Source organism: Strix aluco, chromosome 4 (assembly GCF_031877795.1).
Source record: "Strix aluco isolate bStrAlu1 chromosome 4, bStrAlu1.hap1, whole genome shotgun sequence".
In the NCBI taxonomy this organism is placed as follows: domain Eukaryota; kingdom Metazoa; phylum Chordata; class Aves; order Strigiformes; family Strigidae; genus Strix; species Strix aluco.
This window is the reverse complement of record NC_133934.1, coordinates 71,040,382-71,056,388: the sequence shown is the minus strand read 5'-3', so window position 1 is coordinate 71,056,388 and position 16,007 is coordinate 71,040,382. Positions and strand designations below refer to the sequence as shown.

General features: G+C 38.0%; 1 protein-coding gene across 2 annotated transcripts in view; it reads left to right on the top strand.

Moving 5' to 3' along the window:
• The window catches only part of TRPC3 (transient receptor potential cation channel subfamily C member 3), a 46,771-nt gene that overhangs the window by 29,561 nt on the left and 1,203 nt on the right, over positions 1 to 16,007 (top strand). Inside the window, exons 5-12 of one of the 2 annotated variants that reach the window (XM_074823593.1) lie at positions 2,317 to 2,533; positions 4,206 to 4,439; positions 6,024 to 6,288; positions 8,258 to 8,453; positions 10,217 to 10,426; positions 12,468 to 12,551; positions 13,579 to 13,654; positions 15,804 to 15,835. In XM_074823593.1, coding sequence (XP_074679694.1) covers positions 2,317 to 2,533; positions 4,206 to 4,439; positions 6,024 to 6,288; positions 8,258 to 8,453; positions 10,217 to 10,426; positions 12,468 to 12,551; positions 13,579 to 13,654; positions 15,804 to 15,814 — 1,293 coding nt within the window. In that variant the 3' untranslated portion in view covers positions 15,815 to 15,835. The remainder of the gene's footprint in view (positions 1 to 2,316; positions 2,534 to 4,205; positions 4,440 to 6,023; positions 6,289 to 8,257; positions 8,454 to 10,216; positions 10,427 to 12,467; positions 12,552 to 13,578; positions 13,655 to 15,803; positions 15,836 to 16,007) is intronic. The other variant, XM_074823592.1, reaches the window with a different exon arrangement.

Sequence of the window (16,007 nt, the reverse complement as noted above, 5' to 3'; positions counted from 1 at the left end):
CATAGAGTAGAAATTAAATTCAACGCAGTATTCCAACCATGTGATAGGGTGTATTTGTAGAAGAGCACAACTGTAAACTCTTACTTCTTTTAAGATTATGTGAAAATATATGGGTGCTTCCAGATTTCCTGATGATCTCACAATGAAATTAACAGCAGTTTCTCTAAAATCCTTATAGTCTGTAGCATGTGAATTGTCTGCAAATGAAGCATATAGAGAAATCTTCCTCCTGATTTACTGAAGATCTATCAGTTACATTAACGTTTTTTAAAAATTTAAGTAAATGTACTTCTGTGCTGAATGTGGTCTTTCAATTTTATTTCCTAACAAGTGTACAGCAAAGAAATACGAGTTTCACTCATTTATATTTTTCTCTGTAGTTCTCCTCAAAAAGGATAAGATATTGCTCATATCCTGCATATTTCAAGGGAATCTGATGTTTTCGATAGGTTAAATATTTATTTACTTTAAAGATAAACATTTATGAAAATAGTGTAATTGTTACTTTCATTATTCTCTGAAATGTCACTTTCCATGAATATCTGTAGTAAAGATATTCCTCCTCACAGCTCCACATCACAGAAACATATTAATATATTTTTAGCTAGTGTCTAATATGGAAAAGTGACATTTGTCCTTGAGCTTTAATTCCCAGTACCAGAAACACCTGACATTTTTCCTAGTGCTCATGTCAAATAAAAGTACTGTACATTCAGATCAGTTGTTTGATATTGTAATTTCAAAATGCTTTCTAAAGGTCAGGAGCAGGAAGGGAACCTGAGATTGTTTGCACAGGTAGTAAATGCTGTTTAGTGTGTGCTGGTCCGTTTGGTTCATAGTAGCTGACCCCAGTTTCAGGAAAACTGTTCCTTGAAATAAGAAAGATACTTCCAGTTCCCCATCTGCTGATCTTGGTTTTTCCTTCTTATCAGATACTGCTGATAATGCAGCTTTTCACAGGGGATTTTTGAATATTAAATAATATTGTTGATGTGTGATAGTTTATCACATTAGAACTGTATATTAACATTAATAAAGGTCAGGCATTATGTGTGGAGCAGTATATTGGTCTATTGTATTGAAGGACATGGGAGACCTTTGGCCTTAAGAGGTGTGCAGCAACTAAGATGAAGAAGTCTGTCTAGCATCTACGTTGTCACACCTTGTGCAGAGATGGGACAAGCATTGTCCTGCTCAGGCTGCAGAAAGGAGGTGTATTTCAAATGTACTGTTCCTCCCAAAGGGAGGTAGGCTGGGAAGAACAAGTAAACCTACACAAGCTTTCCCCCCCAAGAGGTGTCCAGAGCGTGTCGTTAGGGAATCTCAGTGCCATCTCTGTGCTTGAGCCAATGCACAAGTTACTGTTGGTGGTGCAGCCTCAGTGATATCTGTGTTTTTTGGGTATGGGGTGGGGAGTTGCAGCAGCACTGGCCACATGACACCTTCACTGTCTAAATAAAGGATACTGGCAGTATTGCCCATAGAGGAGTCAGCCTGTAGCTTGGCACTTCTGATGCCAGCTTGCAGGGTAAGGCTAGTACTGATGGGATCACAGACTACTCTTTTTCAGACAGTGAGTAACAGCAACAGGCCCATAGCTATTTCCAGTGTGGTCTTCTGCTGCAGACAGACTGTCTCTGCTGTTACTGTTTTGTCCTTCGACCAGGTGCAGATGTGAATGAAATCAGCTGAATTTATTTGAAAATAGTAATATTTCTGATCTTGTTCTTCTTATTCCATTGCGATGAAATAGTAATTATTTTTACTAGACACAGGTTAATTATTTGGCACTTATAGCACTGAATATATATATTTTATGGATGGAATACAGTAGCCAGAGATGAGAAGATGAGTCTGTAATTTTTCATAGAGCTATAGTCATAGACAAGCTAATAGTACACTTTTGTTGGTAGGTAAAGCATTTTGCTACTTGGAGATTTTAATGAATTATTTATTTTCCATGGGCTTGCTTCTGCCCCCCATTGGTATCTTTGGTCATTAGATCAAACTTTCTGGTCACTGCCATTGTACATTTGTAATTCCTTGGAGTGTTTCCCCTCAAACATAGCCATCAAGAGTTTATGGAGTAACATGAGTACTCATGAATAGGACAACATACTCCATGAGGCTGCCTTTGGGAGACTTTTGTCTGAAATGGTAAAGCATCACAGTTGGGTGCACTTGGAAGAGTATCCTTTAAAAATGAGATTTTGGACTGTCCTGAGCTCTGAGTGCCCATTTATGCTTCTGGAATGCCTGATGAAAGAGTTTGCTCCTTTGAGAAAACTGAGTGACTGCTTTCATTCTGCCTTGCAGCTTGGAAGAATTCTTCGAAGCCCATTTATGAAATTTGTGGCACATGCAGCATCCTTCATTATTTTCTTAGGCCTGCTGGTGTTCAATGCTTCAGACAGATTTGAAGGCATAACAACGCTACCGAATGTCACTGTTACTGATTACCCTAAGCAGATCTTTAGGGTGAAGACTACCCAGTTCACCTGGACAGAAATGCTGATCATGGTATGGGTACTTGGTAGGTATATTGCCCCTTCATCTTTATGTCAGCTGTTTTCCTGCAGATACAAATTCTAAAAGAAAGGAGAACGTTTGTTCCAGCTGCTGTGTGGTTAGAATAAACCCTTAGAGCAGATAGCAGTGCATTAGAACTGGTGAAAGCATCAGAGCATCTCTGTGCTGCCCCCTCTTGCAGCATGGGGTAAGATTTTGTTTACTGATTTGCCATACTGTTTGGTAATTCTGGCATTTGTGACAAGAGCACAGGTTTGCTGAAAAGAACACCACAGAAATTATACTTCACTGAAGTGGTTTTCTTAAATAGTATCAGGAAGCCTAGGCTGCTGTGCGTGCCAGAAGGTCAGGAGTTCCCACTGCTTGGCGGTAGTGTGCTAACACACCGGTGCTCATGTGGCATTGCTGCCTAGGTAGCATTTGGAGAAATCAGAGTTTCTACCAGTGTCAAGTGACTAATGAGCCAGTTCTCATTACTCAGTTTTTCTCACAAAACCTGATCAGCCCGTTTGAAACTCTGTATGGCAGAAAATGTTATCTTCTAGCATTTCATCAAAGTCAGGTGCTTTACATAGCAAAATGTCAGTTAGCCACATGATAAATGCAGCACTCTCAGCTTTTACAGCCTGTGGAAGAGAAAGCAAGTGTTACTGTGGCTGCTATATGAAGGTGCCTCACTCTGCCTTTTGAATCACCAGTATCTCCTGGTTTAAGCACTGCTTTATATCTTAAACTATGTTAGGGTAGGGAGATGCATATCCCTTGTGTGCTGCCTTTTGGTAGTCCCAGCATATACTTGTAGGGAGCAGCCTTTTTATTTGACAGAAAGCAAGGATTGAGATTTTGGTGGTCTCTAGGACTAAGTCACTGTGAGAAATTTCTTGGGCCCTCAGAGACAACCAGCTTCAAGCCAATCCAGCACATGGCTGAGATGGCAGCAGTACTCCTCTGAATTACCCAGCCAAGGAAACAGGAAAAAAAAGTTGCAGGGTTGTGGTTTTGTTGTTTGTTTGTTTTTTCCTAAGAAACCTTTTTGAAGTAAGAAAAAATCTTGATTCCCAACAACTACATTTCTAGGTTATGATGAGGGCGTGATCTGGAGTAACTCCATGTAAATGAATTTCTGAGGAGAAGCTTGAGTAAGAAAACTGAATTACACATAGCCAAATTCCACTTTCTGTGCTGAAAAGCATCTTATTCTGTGAAGTGGAGATCCAGCAGTATAATTGTGCCATTTATATTTGGTCATCTGTGTAGTTGGGTAGTTGTGCTCCTCTGTAAAAATTAATCCTTCTGATTCAGAAGTGTTTTATGAGTGTAAATGGTAATGAAATGAGAGGGTTTTTTCCACATTTAACATTGTTCCTTCTTTAGAAGTACAGCATACTGTTACGTCATTAGGCCACAATACTTTCACTGCAAAGTTGTGGCTCTACACTGCCCTATGTGTAGATGTCTGAGCTTTATCCCTGCATATCAATACCTTGCCATTTGATCAACCCTGTTGAAACCAAGAAAGCCTTAATCAAGGTGTATGATGCGGCTGTGACACCTCAAATAAGTGAATTTTTGCTCCTCTTGTACCACCTGGTTTCATGAAATGGGATAATGCAGAGAGTTTAAAGGAAAAGAGTTTGACCAACATTGCAATGTTTTTTTTTAATTTCTTGTTGCAGGTATGATGTGGTCAGAATGCAAAGAGCTGTGGCTGGAAGGACCTAGGGAATATATTTTGCAGTTATGGAATGTTTTGGATTTTGGGATGCTGTCTATTTTCATTGCTGCTTTCACAGCGAGGCTTCTGGCATTCCTGCAGGCCACAAAAGCACAACAATATGTGGACAACTATATTGAGGAGAATGACCTCTCCGAGGTCACGCTTCCTCCAGAAATAGAATATTTTACTTATGGTGAGTTTAACTTTTCTGCAACCCAGATCTGAACGTAGAAAAACTGGTAGGATGCACTAGCATTTTGAAGCCTTAAGGTGAATATTTGCATGTGTTTGTGTTCATAGCATTGTCTAACCATTTCTGCCTCGGTATTTTTGTTTCTATACTATGTAAACAATAGCTGTTATGACACTAATTTGACAAATAAGTTTGCTAATATATTACAACCAAACAATAGGCATGAGGATGAAATCAGTTCAAATGTAGCTGTCCATAATTTTTTTGTAACTGCTTAACCTAGAGCTAAATTTGACCCTCTTGATTTTAAACATTTGCAAGCTATATTTTATTTTTGGCTTAGTGCACAGCAGATAAAATTTTGATATGAATTTTTTTTTTGGTTGGTGAAATTGTTTGATACAGTTACACATATTTGTAAAGATCTATCAGCATTTGCTGCTGAAGGAAGGATGCTGGCCCAGTAAAGATCCACTCAAATACAATAAAAGTACTAAATAGTTATTGCAGTGCAGAAATTGTAATTAAAGGTGTGATGAATCTCTATTTGCAACACCAGCAAAGGCTGTATTTGCTGCTGATGGTATATTTTAGCATATGCTTTATGAATTTCATTATAATAGCAATTAACTTAAATAACCAAGTCTGCTATATAGTCAATCTGAATTTGTACACTATGTACATACACATTTAGAAACACATGGTATTTTGATATGAAACACATTTTAACTCAGTGTTATTTTGCTAAGATGGTGCATTAATTCATGTAATAAACAATTTATGAATTTATATATAACTCAGTTGTTTCTGTGCATATTGTGTGTAAAAACCATGATCCTACTTCCATTGAGGTAGATGACAAAAATCTTCATTTCAATGGGAACTAGGTTATATCCTGAACTTGTAACAATGGCAAAAGCTTGGTGTGATTAATAAATGAAATTGTTTATCAAACAACACTGTTAACTTCCTATCAATAAAACACAAAATAAGAATAAATTTCTGGCTTTAGCAAAGTGCTTATTAATATAGCTGATAATACAGTTGTGTTAAGAAAAGCAATAAGGAATTACTTATTGTTACATAGTTCAGGTTAAAATGCAAACTGCAGAAGAAGATATCACATTTCTTCAAATACAGTTTTTCTTCTAGCAAAAGGTAATATAACTTATATTTTAGACTAGATGTCAGGAAGTATTTCTTTACAGAACAGGTTATTAGGCAGTGGAATGGATTGCCCAGGGAGGTGGTGGAATCCCCATCCCTGGAGGTGTTTAAGAGTAGGGTCGATATAGCGCTGGGTGATATGGTGTAGATGGGAACTGGCAGTGCTAGGTTAATGGTTGGACTAGATGATCTTCAAGGTCCTTTCCAACCTAGTTGATTCTGTGATTCTGTGATTCTGTGATTCATCATTTGTGACTTAAAGGAAATAGGAATAGAGTAGCAACTACTGGACTCTTCAAATATTTTTGTCAACTAAATTCAGACATGTTCATGGAAAAATCCTATCAATATTTATTTTTCAGCATTGTGATAAATGAGTAACTCCTTATATTTACCCCTATATTTCATATCTTCCAGCTAGAGATAAATGGCTCCCATCTGATCCTCAGATAATATCTGAAGGCCTTTATGCAATTGCGGTTGTTCTTAGCTTTTCTCGGATTGCATATATCCTGCCTGCAAATGAGAGTTTTGGACCCTTGCAGATTTCACTTGGAAGGACTGTTAAGGACATCTTCAAGTTTATGGTCCTTTTTATTATGGTATTTCTTGCATTTATGATTGGAATGTTCATACTGTATTCCTACTACCTTGGCGCTAAACTAAACCCAGCCTTTACAACGTAAGTATGAAGTTAGATTTAAGTAAAAAGCCAATATGAAACTTTCAGGTTTTTCACTAAGGTAGCAAAGTCTGCGAGATACTGTGTGCTCTCTCCTAGCATTAAAATAAAACTGAACACAGTTGAAGTCAGCGGGAAATCAGGTATCAGAACCTTAGGAAGCAGAATACAAAAGACCAATTCTTTCCTACTTGTGTAATGGAAGCTTTCATTGCAGTCTAAAATAATTTAACCTGTATATGATGTTAATCACACAGACTTGTGGGCAACCAAATTACAAGAAAACATTACTGATAGCTTCTGAATGACATTTTCCCAAAGCTGATAGAATCGTAATCTTTAACTGGGCTCTGCCAGACCTAATTGATACGCAGAGAGATTTAACCTGGATGCCAATAATAGGCCTCCAAATATACTTAATTTGTCAAGAAACAGCAATAGTGATTCTGTGGATGACACTTTTCTCTTAGACTGGTACTGAAACAAATCTGTAAACTGCATTGGACTCTTTTGGATCCATTTTGCTTGCTACGATCTCCGAAGTTTTTTGTTTGCTTGGTTTTTTAACTTCCTGAAGCAAGGTGATGCTGGAAGTGATAAATATTTAGGACGTTCCAAACCAGAAGTAATGCCATAGGACGGTGAAGTTCAGAACTTTTCCTTTTCTCCCATCTTTCTGCAGGAGACATGACTTCTGTAAAAACTTCTGTATTTTCACATAGTTGATTCCATGACGCCTCATTAATTTGAGCCTGATTTTTGCACTTAGTCTTACTCATTGTCATTTCTTTAGATAAATAATGAAATATAATGATACTTTTGTCACAGTATTTCATACCAGGTGTTTAGTGTGCATAATATTTGAATGAATTTAATATGCTTTTCTTACATAGCAGTGTTATTTTGCTAGAATAAACATCTATTCATAGATTATTTGCATTTTAAAATAATTGATCAGTGTTAAAACAGGTAATTCAAGATACGTGTACTGGTGTACTTTAGTTATACTTATTAAAATACAGCTGTCTGCTGGTTCACTTTTTGGCAGCACTGAGGAAGAAGTCATTTCCAGTAAATCCTGTAGGGCACAGTGGAAGGCACATCAAAATCTTTATTGAATATCATCATGTCTTAGCTTGCATTCATTAGCCCAGCTCTCAGCAAGGCAGGGTAGAGCTTTGCAGTGAGCTGTCTCCTGACTGCATGACAAGTCAGCCTGTAGCAGTATTTCCTGAGTGTGAAGAGGAATGGCAGCATGAGGAGAGCAGCTTGAAAAGGATCCACTCCTAAAGGCCCTGAAGGCTTGAAGAGCTGTCTGGCAGCTGTCCGAGAGTCCTTGGCAGCTCAGTGCCTCAGGAATCATCCTGATTGTGGGATGGAGACAAGATAATACAGGCAGCGGGTCCTGAACTTAAGTGTATGTAGGTGCCTGCCTCTTGTTGAAGTGCCTGGTTCCTACTGATTTCAACAGGTCTTGAACAAATCCTATGAAATCTGTTTAGTTTGTCAGTGTTGCTGCTGAACCTGCTGCTACCCACTTCTGAGAGCCCCCTTCCTAATGGAAGGTTTAATCAGAAGCTCTTGAAAGGAGTGCAGCAGTTTTCTTCCCATCAGCCCCATTTTTAGCTTTATTAGAATAGGGAAGGTCTGCCCCCTGCAGAGTTAGAATGGAAAATAAAGAGATGAGAATATGCTTCATCTCACAATCTGGAAATGTAATAGCTTTCTAATTCCTGGACTGTTGTTTTGCATGTATTATTACAACTATATTATATATGGTGGATAGGTGGAGCACTGGAGAAATTGAACATACTGTAAAAAATATTTTCTTGCATGTTTGTTGTTTTGATCAGTGCTCTACAAACCTGGTTCACAGACAAATTACTTGAGATTGTTTATCACTTACTGTAAATACAACTTAGTTATTTGTGTAGTTAGTAATAATGCCTTCCTCTTTTTTTCCCTACAGAGTGGAAGAAAGTTTCAAGACCTTATTTTGGTCAATATTTGGCTTGTCTGAAGTAACCTCCGTTGTCCTCAAATACGATCATAAGTTCATAGAGAACATTGGTTATGTTCTTTATGGCATATACAATGTAACGATGGTGGTAGTTCTGCTCAACATGCTGATCGCTATGATCAACAGTTCATATCAAGAAATTGAGGTGGGCTCTGTTCTCTAGTTGTTATGTTGAAAAAGGGCAGAATTATTAGGAATTATTTCAGTGAGCACATCTTGATATGCAAAAGTACAGTGAAGAGATTACTTCGGTAAAGGAGATCACAAAAAACACCATGTTCCTAGGACTGACTTTATCTAACAAACCAGCCAAGCTGCAGAACCTTACAGGATCTGAACATCTTGTGCCACGTATAAGCATCTAAGGAGATGTCCATCCAGAAATCCTAAAATCTAATGTAATATTCAAATGAAGACTGCTGTGAAGTAGGAAACAAAGTTACTGGGCATAGCATTTTAGACACGGGTGGTTCATTCCCAGTTTCCTTAGGATGCTTATTGCATGTTTCCTTAATGCAGTGCACCTCAGTCTTTGACAGATCATTAGGATATGGATTAAATGTATTTTGATGTGTTCTTTAATGGAAATCTGTTTTTTAATTCCAGTCCTCAAACTTTTTAGTTAAATGTGCAGGAGTTAGACACTTATACACAGCAGTGATACATGGACATACTTTATTACATTTATATGCCTCTGTACATGGAGTATGATACAGGATCTTCAAGATTGTTGTGACTGAATGTTACTTCACAATGCTTACACGCTTTGTGTGTAATATGCACTTTTTCCCATTTTAGGTACAATATTAAAACTCAATTCTAGGTTTACTGGGCTTTGCCATATGACCCCAAAACACAGTGGCAGTATTTCTCCAAATCTGCCAAATGGCTCTGTTGAATGAATATTTGAATTTTACACAAAGTTATTGGCTGCATTGCTTATTAAAAGAGTTATATTTTATCTGAATTTCATTATGATGACAAAGTATCTTCATTTTTTAAAATAATTAATTATTTAGCATCCAACTCCAATAAAAAATTCAGAAAATTTTAAGTAGAGAAGATACTTGGGTTTTAAAAGTAAATCCCAAGTTGCTGAAAGGAAAGTAAAAGTATATTTATAGTGCCAGTTTTTCAGACCATGAGTTCTAATATTATTCGAAGAGTACTACATTCACATAGATGCAGGCACACACCCACACTAGCAGGAAAAAATAAGATTATCTGATATGTAGGGTACAAATGGATATGTCATTTCCAGTATTTTCAGTGACTTCTGGGAGATGTCAGGGAATTCAGCAGGAGAAAATTAGTTATAATAAACTTTTCACCTTTGGAATAAACCAAGTCCAGCCTTGGAATACTTCAGTAAGAATGTATTAGGACAAAATCAGTCTGTCAGTTTTAACATGATTTCTTCATGACAGCAAAGTTTGTATTTTCTGTACTCCATTATAAATCAGAGTTACTTTTCCTGGTTATGTAAAAAGATGTGAGTACTATAATTTTAAACCATGTCTGCCTTGAAGTTAATACTTCATCACTTGTGCAAGTACCAAATTCACATGACCACGTTAATAAGAAAAACAAGACTTTAAAAAACCAAAAAAGTTCCACTTTAAATAGCAAGAAGTTTATATGTAGGCTTTCATTCAGTGCAAAAATAACAACTTGTTTAAATGGTTCACATGTTTTAACTAAGTATTATCAATGAGATGTTGCCATAAAAAGACAGCAGAAATTTAGTTAAAACAGACTTGATAAAGTAGTTGCATTTTTGCAGAACTACTGGGAGTCTTACTAGCAAGGAAATAACATTTTATGTAAAACCAGAAAGGGTTGATATTTGGAAGAAGTTTTGCATTTCATAAAAACGAAGCACATACCTGTTTTTATATCTTAACACAGGATGACAGTGATGTAGAGTGGAAGTTTGCTCGTTCTAAACTTTGGTTATCATATTTTGATGATGGAAAAACATTACCTCCACCGTTCAGTCTTGTACCAAGCCCCAAATCTTTTTTCTATTTCATCATGAGGATCATTAACTTTTCTAAGTGCAGGAGGAGACGGCTGCAGAAGGACATTGAAATGGGAATGGGCAGTTCCAAATCTAGGGTAGGTACTGAAATCTTTTCATTGCAGTGAAGAATTGTGTATCCATTCCAGCATTCTGCTTTTCTTTTAGTATATAATCTGTGCTTCTGATGATAGTATGGTAATTAGTCAAGCATTTATATTCCTAGATTTGTGTTTCAGACTGCCTAAATGTACTGCATAAAAGCAAAAAATAGCTGTAAATTTTCTTAGGACAACAAGGTCCAATGACTGGAAAAACACAATTAAAACAAATAAACGAGTATTCAAAGATGCAAATAATTCCCACAAGGAATGACCTAAATATTTAATAAACATGCTTTCAACCTCCATTAGAAAGATTTTTAGTTCAAGGTAAAAACAAACAAAAAAAAAAGTGGGGGGATAAGGAGGGGAAACTTTCACCAGGACAGGAAAAGGACAAAGTGTGGTCAGTGTGATATTCACTTCCTACTGTCAAAACCTGTGTTCTCAACAGAAGACAACAGGAAAGGGGGGGTTTGGTAATAATAAACTTCAGCACTTCCATGACATTCTAAATTCAGGTATCTAAATGTTCTTTACAAATTTAAGTGGAATGCAGTGTCATGATGCCCTTGTGAGAATTAGAGAACATTTCCTCTTGTTTTACTGATGGCAAACTGGGGCACAGATGGGTTAAAGAGGATACATGTGGCTTTTTTTATAAGTTAGGCTCAAGGCCCTGTGTATTACAAAGACTGAAAGCAATACATTGAAAATAATTTTTATTTGTTTTACTGTAAATTATCAGAAATGTTGAGTCTAGTCATCTTTTCTGAAAGATCTCTGGAGCCTAGGACTTTTGAGCTGTTGGTAGTACTGAATCTTCAGTAAAGAAAATATTTTCTCCAGTTTTCTGTAGGTAGTGAAAGTAGATACAGGTTTATAAAAATGTCAATTTAAATCAGTTTAGCTACAAGCACTTTCTTGGTACTAACTGCTCATCTTTTGCTCTCTAGTGCTCTGAGTGCCTGAACTTCATTACTTCTCTCCAGTGACTGGAAGTTCCAGTACAGAACATGTGTTTAAAAAACAAAACAAAGAAATCTCAACACCCTAAAATACATTTTTATAACAAAACTTTTAGTAGTGCTTGCATATCATAAAGCAGTATGCTATCAGACTGTAAATCACTGAAGAACCAAAATCCTGTCTGGGTCACTGCTGAGACAGGTCAGGTGGAGCTAGTTTTCTTGAACTACAAACCAAACTATTTTTCTCTGGGAAAGGCAGCCCACAGCCTTCTCTGTGTCAGGCTGGGCCGGCACACTATGTATTACTGTGCAAAGGTAACTCCTGTCCCACTCCCTAATAAAAATGGTGGCTGAGCTAATACCTCATTGCCCACAAAAAGGTGGGCAACCTGGAGTAAGGTAAAAATAGCCCACTTATGGCCAGCTTAAGTGACAGGCTGTAATGCAGTATAGGCACAAACCCCATGACAGTTACAGAAAGCATCAAACTTACTAAATAGATGCAGGCTGGCTTTAGTTTTCTCCCCTACCCCACCAGAGAGGTCAGCTGTCATTGATTCAGTGACTTTTAATTGGCCATGCAGAAAATTAATGATCCTTGAATAATTGAACAATGACCATTTTTCTAAATGTATTACTATTCCTGAAAATGGTTCTTTGAAAAAACACTTCAAACTAAGCAGAAATAGTTTTGAACATGTATTTATAGTTAAAAGTATGCTTAAGAGTGCAGATCCACAACAGCTCTATGTTAAAGCCAGTTTAGAGAGTGTCTCCTTGCTCTGGCCACTCATCCCTGCCTCCAAGTCATAATTCATTATTTCCTCAGCTGTGCGAGCACATTTGCTTTGAAGCTGCGCTGTGAACAGGATGGCTAAAATTATCAGTGTTTAAAAAAAAACCCCAAACCGACAAATAAGTCAAGGCAATCTCAGGTTTTTTGGAAATAATACTCAGATATAGTGACTATGGAGACATCCCCAAGATGTCTTCAAGAAAAAAAAATGGAGCTGAATTCTAACTGTGAATTTCATAATATATTTTAATTTTGTTCTATTTCTTCCTAGTTAAACCTTTTCACTCAGTCGAACTCCAGAGTTTTTGAATCACACAGTTTTAACAGCATTCTCAATCAGCCGACACGCTATCAGGTAAGTACATACAGTGGTCACTGTTTTGAGTAATAGAACTGTGTGAAGGTACAGAATTTGTATTTCAAGTACATTTTGCCTTCACCAGATAAAGAAAACCTGTAGAAATTAAATTCCAGGATGCTACTGGAAAAAAAGACAGTTATTGTTTAAGCCCCATTATTTGAAGTGTTTAAAAACTAGCCCATGCAAAACTTACATTTTCCTTTGATGTCCCAGTTTGGAAAGTGTGAGAAGCAAACATCTGAAATTGATTTCTGGGGAAGGGATGTGGTGAAAGCATTGAGCTGGCTAGGTTATCATTACTTTCCCTTCCTTTCTTCTCGTGATTTGAGATGTGACGTTCAGCATTCCTGCAGATGGGAATGCTCCTTTCTGGTAAGAGGAGTCTGTCAGGTATTACCTTCCTGTCGTCTTTGCAGCTCAGAAATAAAAGACTAAATAGGAGCTCTTGTTCCCCTAGTGAAAATGCTGAAGGTATATAATGCACCTGTGCAAATTCTGTTAGATGACCTACATTAGATTAGGTATGGTAACACAGTACAAGAATATTAGTACATACAAGGAACACAGTTACAGTATAAAAATAGATACAATCTTAATGAATCCTTTACAGCTGACATTGCACTGTCATATTGTAAAATATCAACTTTTCTGTCTTTTTCAAAGATATTTATCTCTTACTATTACATATCCTTTTACATATGAACTGCATTTAACAAAGAGTAGACCTATTCTGAACATACTTAAAGCCTAAATTAGGTGTGTGTAGACATATTTTCCTATTGTCCTGTTCCCTACAAAAAGTAGCGGTGCTCTGTAAAAAAGGTAATTGGATGAGGAAGGTGCTTTACTGTAACAATGAATCTCAGCGTGTCACCAACAAAGCCCATATGAGGCAACTGCTTGATCTGGGGCTGTTCATTCTTGTACTTACACAGATGTGAGGGAAATAGTTAAGAAAGAAAAGTGAGTAGTGTTTAATTATATATGCTCACCTGATTATATAACTGTTTTCATCTGGCAGCAAATAATGAAAAGACTGATAAAACGTTATGTTCTGAAAGCACAAGTGGACAAAGAAAATGATGAAGTAAATGAAGGTAAGAAAGAGACTGCATTTGCAATATTCAGAGACAGTTTTTGTCACGTCTTAGGAATTGGTATTATGGTGGTACGTGGAGGTTTCAGGTAAAAAGAGGGTTTATTTCTACTTCAGATGCACTGAACTGATGGTTGGACTGGATGATCTTCAAGGTCTTTTCCAACCTAGACAGTTCTGTGGTTCTGTGATTCTGTGAACTCAGATAGATAGTAGTGGAAATATACCTGTGACAACAAAAATGGATAAATAGGACCAAAGAAGTAGAACTGAGAAATATTATGGGCCGCTTAGGTGGAAAAGGAGAGCACAGACATGATGTACGGTTACAGAGGAAATTTGTGAGGAAGCCACTGTGTTCAGACTTCCAGAGCCCTAGTCAGAGCTGCAGGACATCTTTCTCTCTGTTTCATTCAGCTGACCACACAATTTACCACTTTACACTATGAAGTACTGGTATTACCTTCCTTCATAAAGCTGTGCAGAATATTCATCTGTGAAGTTGCACATCATTAAACAAAGCTGCATAGAGTTAGCTGCATGGTGAGAAAAATGACAACTGTGGGCACTACTTCAGTGTGCGACCGGAGATCTTTTGAGAAACGATGGATCTGAGCTTGGTGTTTGCTGACAGTGCAGAAGGTCCCCAGTAGTGGTGAGGGGTGCCTGCTCCAGGTGCACACCCCGACTCCCCACTGGGATGAGACTAAGACAAATGCTGTCCAGCTTCCAGGGATGAAACACAGGCCTACAGGCCAAAAAAGAAACTCTTGAACTCTGGGCAGGTCCCCAAACAAAATAATAGAGGTGTGTACAACACGGGGTGTTATTTACTCTGCACTCTAGCTAAAAAGGTTATCAGGCAAGAGAATGATGTCCCTTCCAGAGCTGGCTCTGGTCTTGGAAATGTAACACCCCAGCAATGGTTTTGTTCCCGGTAGGCTGGAGGTTATAACTATCATGGTTCAGCCAGTAAGAAATCTGTGTTACTGCCAGCAGAAGAACATACCTGCTTAGCATAAGTACTTCTGGTCTGGGTTTTGGCGCACTGGGATCGCTTACCCAAGCCACTCTGCTGGTGGCCTTGTGTTCTCCAGCTGGTGTGTAGTGATGAACAACTTGGGATCAGAACAGCCTTTACTGGCATGGAAGCACCAGGCGGCTGTGTGCATATGTGATGTGAGGGGCTTGAACGGGCTGCTCGCTCAGCATAGCTTTTATTTTGCTTGTTAGTTACTCTCTGCTTACCTGTAACTCTTTGCAGCAAGAAGCAGGGAGTAGAAAAGGATACCAATTAAATCCCACTCTGTGCCTTCAAACAGCAGCATTGTGCATTGGCTGTTCTCCCAAGTCTTCCCCATCCTTATGGGGCTATACAGAGCTGAGCTCGTGACAAAAGCAGCAGAGAAGCTCCTAAAAGTGTCTCCCTGTCAGTGTGCCCCTCTCCTGAATTCCCATTGCTTTTCTCCTGTTCTGTTCTGTGATGGGGAAAATCATCTACCTAGTGACTGATGAAAAGAGTGTTCTCTCACCAACAGTGCCAGGGGCATACAAGTCTCTCCAGTTCCCTGATGCGTGTTTGGTATTGGCATATATGTGTTTAGAAAAGCAAGACGGTGCAGGAGCAGCATGGTTCTTGCTTTATCACCAATTTTGTAGAGGAAAGTCCACTTTGAGCAAGTCAGCTAACCCCTGAACCTCAGTCTTCAGCTGCATCGTGCCCATCTCATTGGTACCCAAAGAATAGACCCAGCCTTTGAACATACAATTTTTGAAGCCTGATATATTCTAAATAGAAAGTTTATGCATTCTTGTGTACTGCAGCTATTTTAAACTAAGTCTAGGGACATTTCCCTGTTCTGCATCACTAGAGAATTTAGGTCTTGTTTTGTAGTCTTTTATTTCATACATGACAAATCATTTCCTGCAGTGGATACTGTGTAAGAATTCACATACCTCACACTTGCTGGAAGAAATTATTTGAATATTTTGAAAAGCTTCTGCTTTTGAACTGAATATCCTATAATGGAAAACATGCCATTGCTTGTTATGAGCCTGGCCTTGACAGTTGTTTTCTTTTAAATGTGTTTTTTGTACTTGTGTCAAATTGTAACATAATTTTAAATTGGTTGACTTTTTCTAATTCAAAGGGTATTGGTAAGGAAGAGGAGACTCAGAAGCTGTGAGTTTTATTGCCAGCTCTGCCACACTTTTCCTGTGTGATCTTGGCACATCACTTCAGAAAAAATCTCTGCCTTTTCTCTCTAAATGGGGGATACTAATATTTACCAGCTGTTCAGCAGCGTTGCCGTGATTAATTCATTAACCTTTGTAAAGTGCTTTTTGAATCTTTG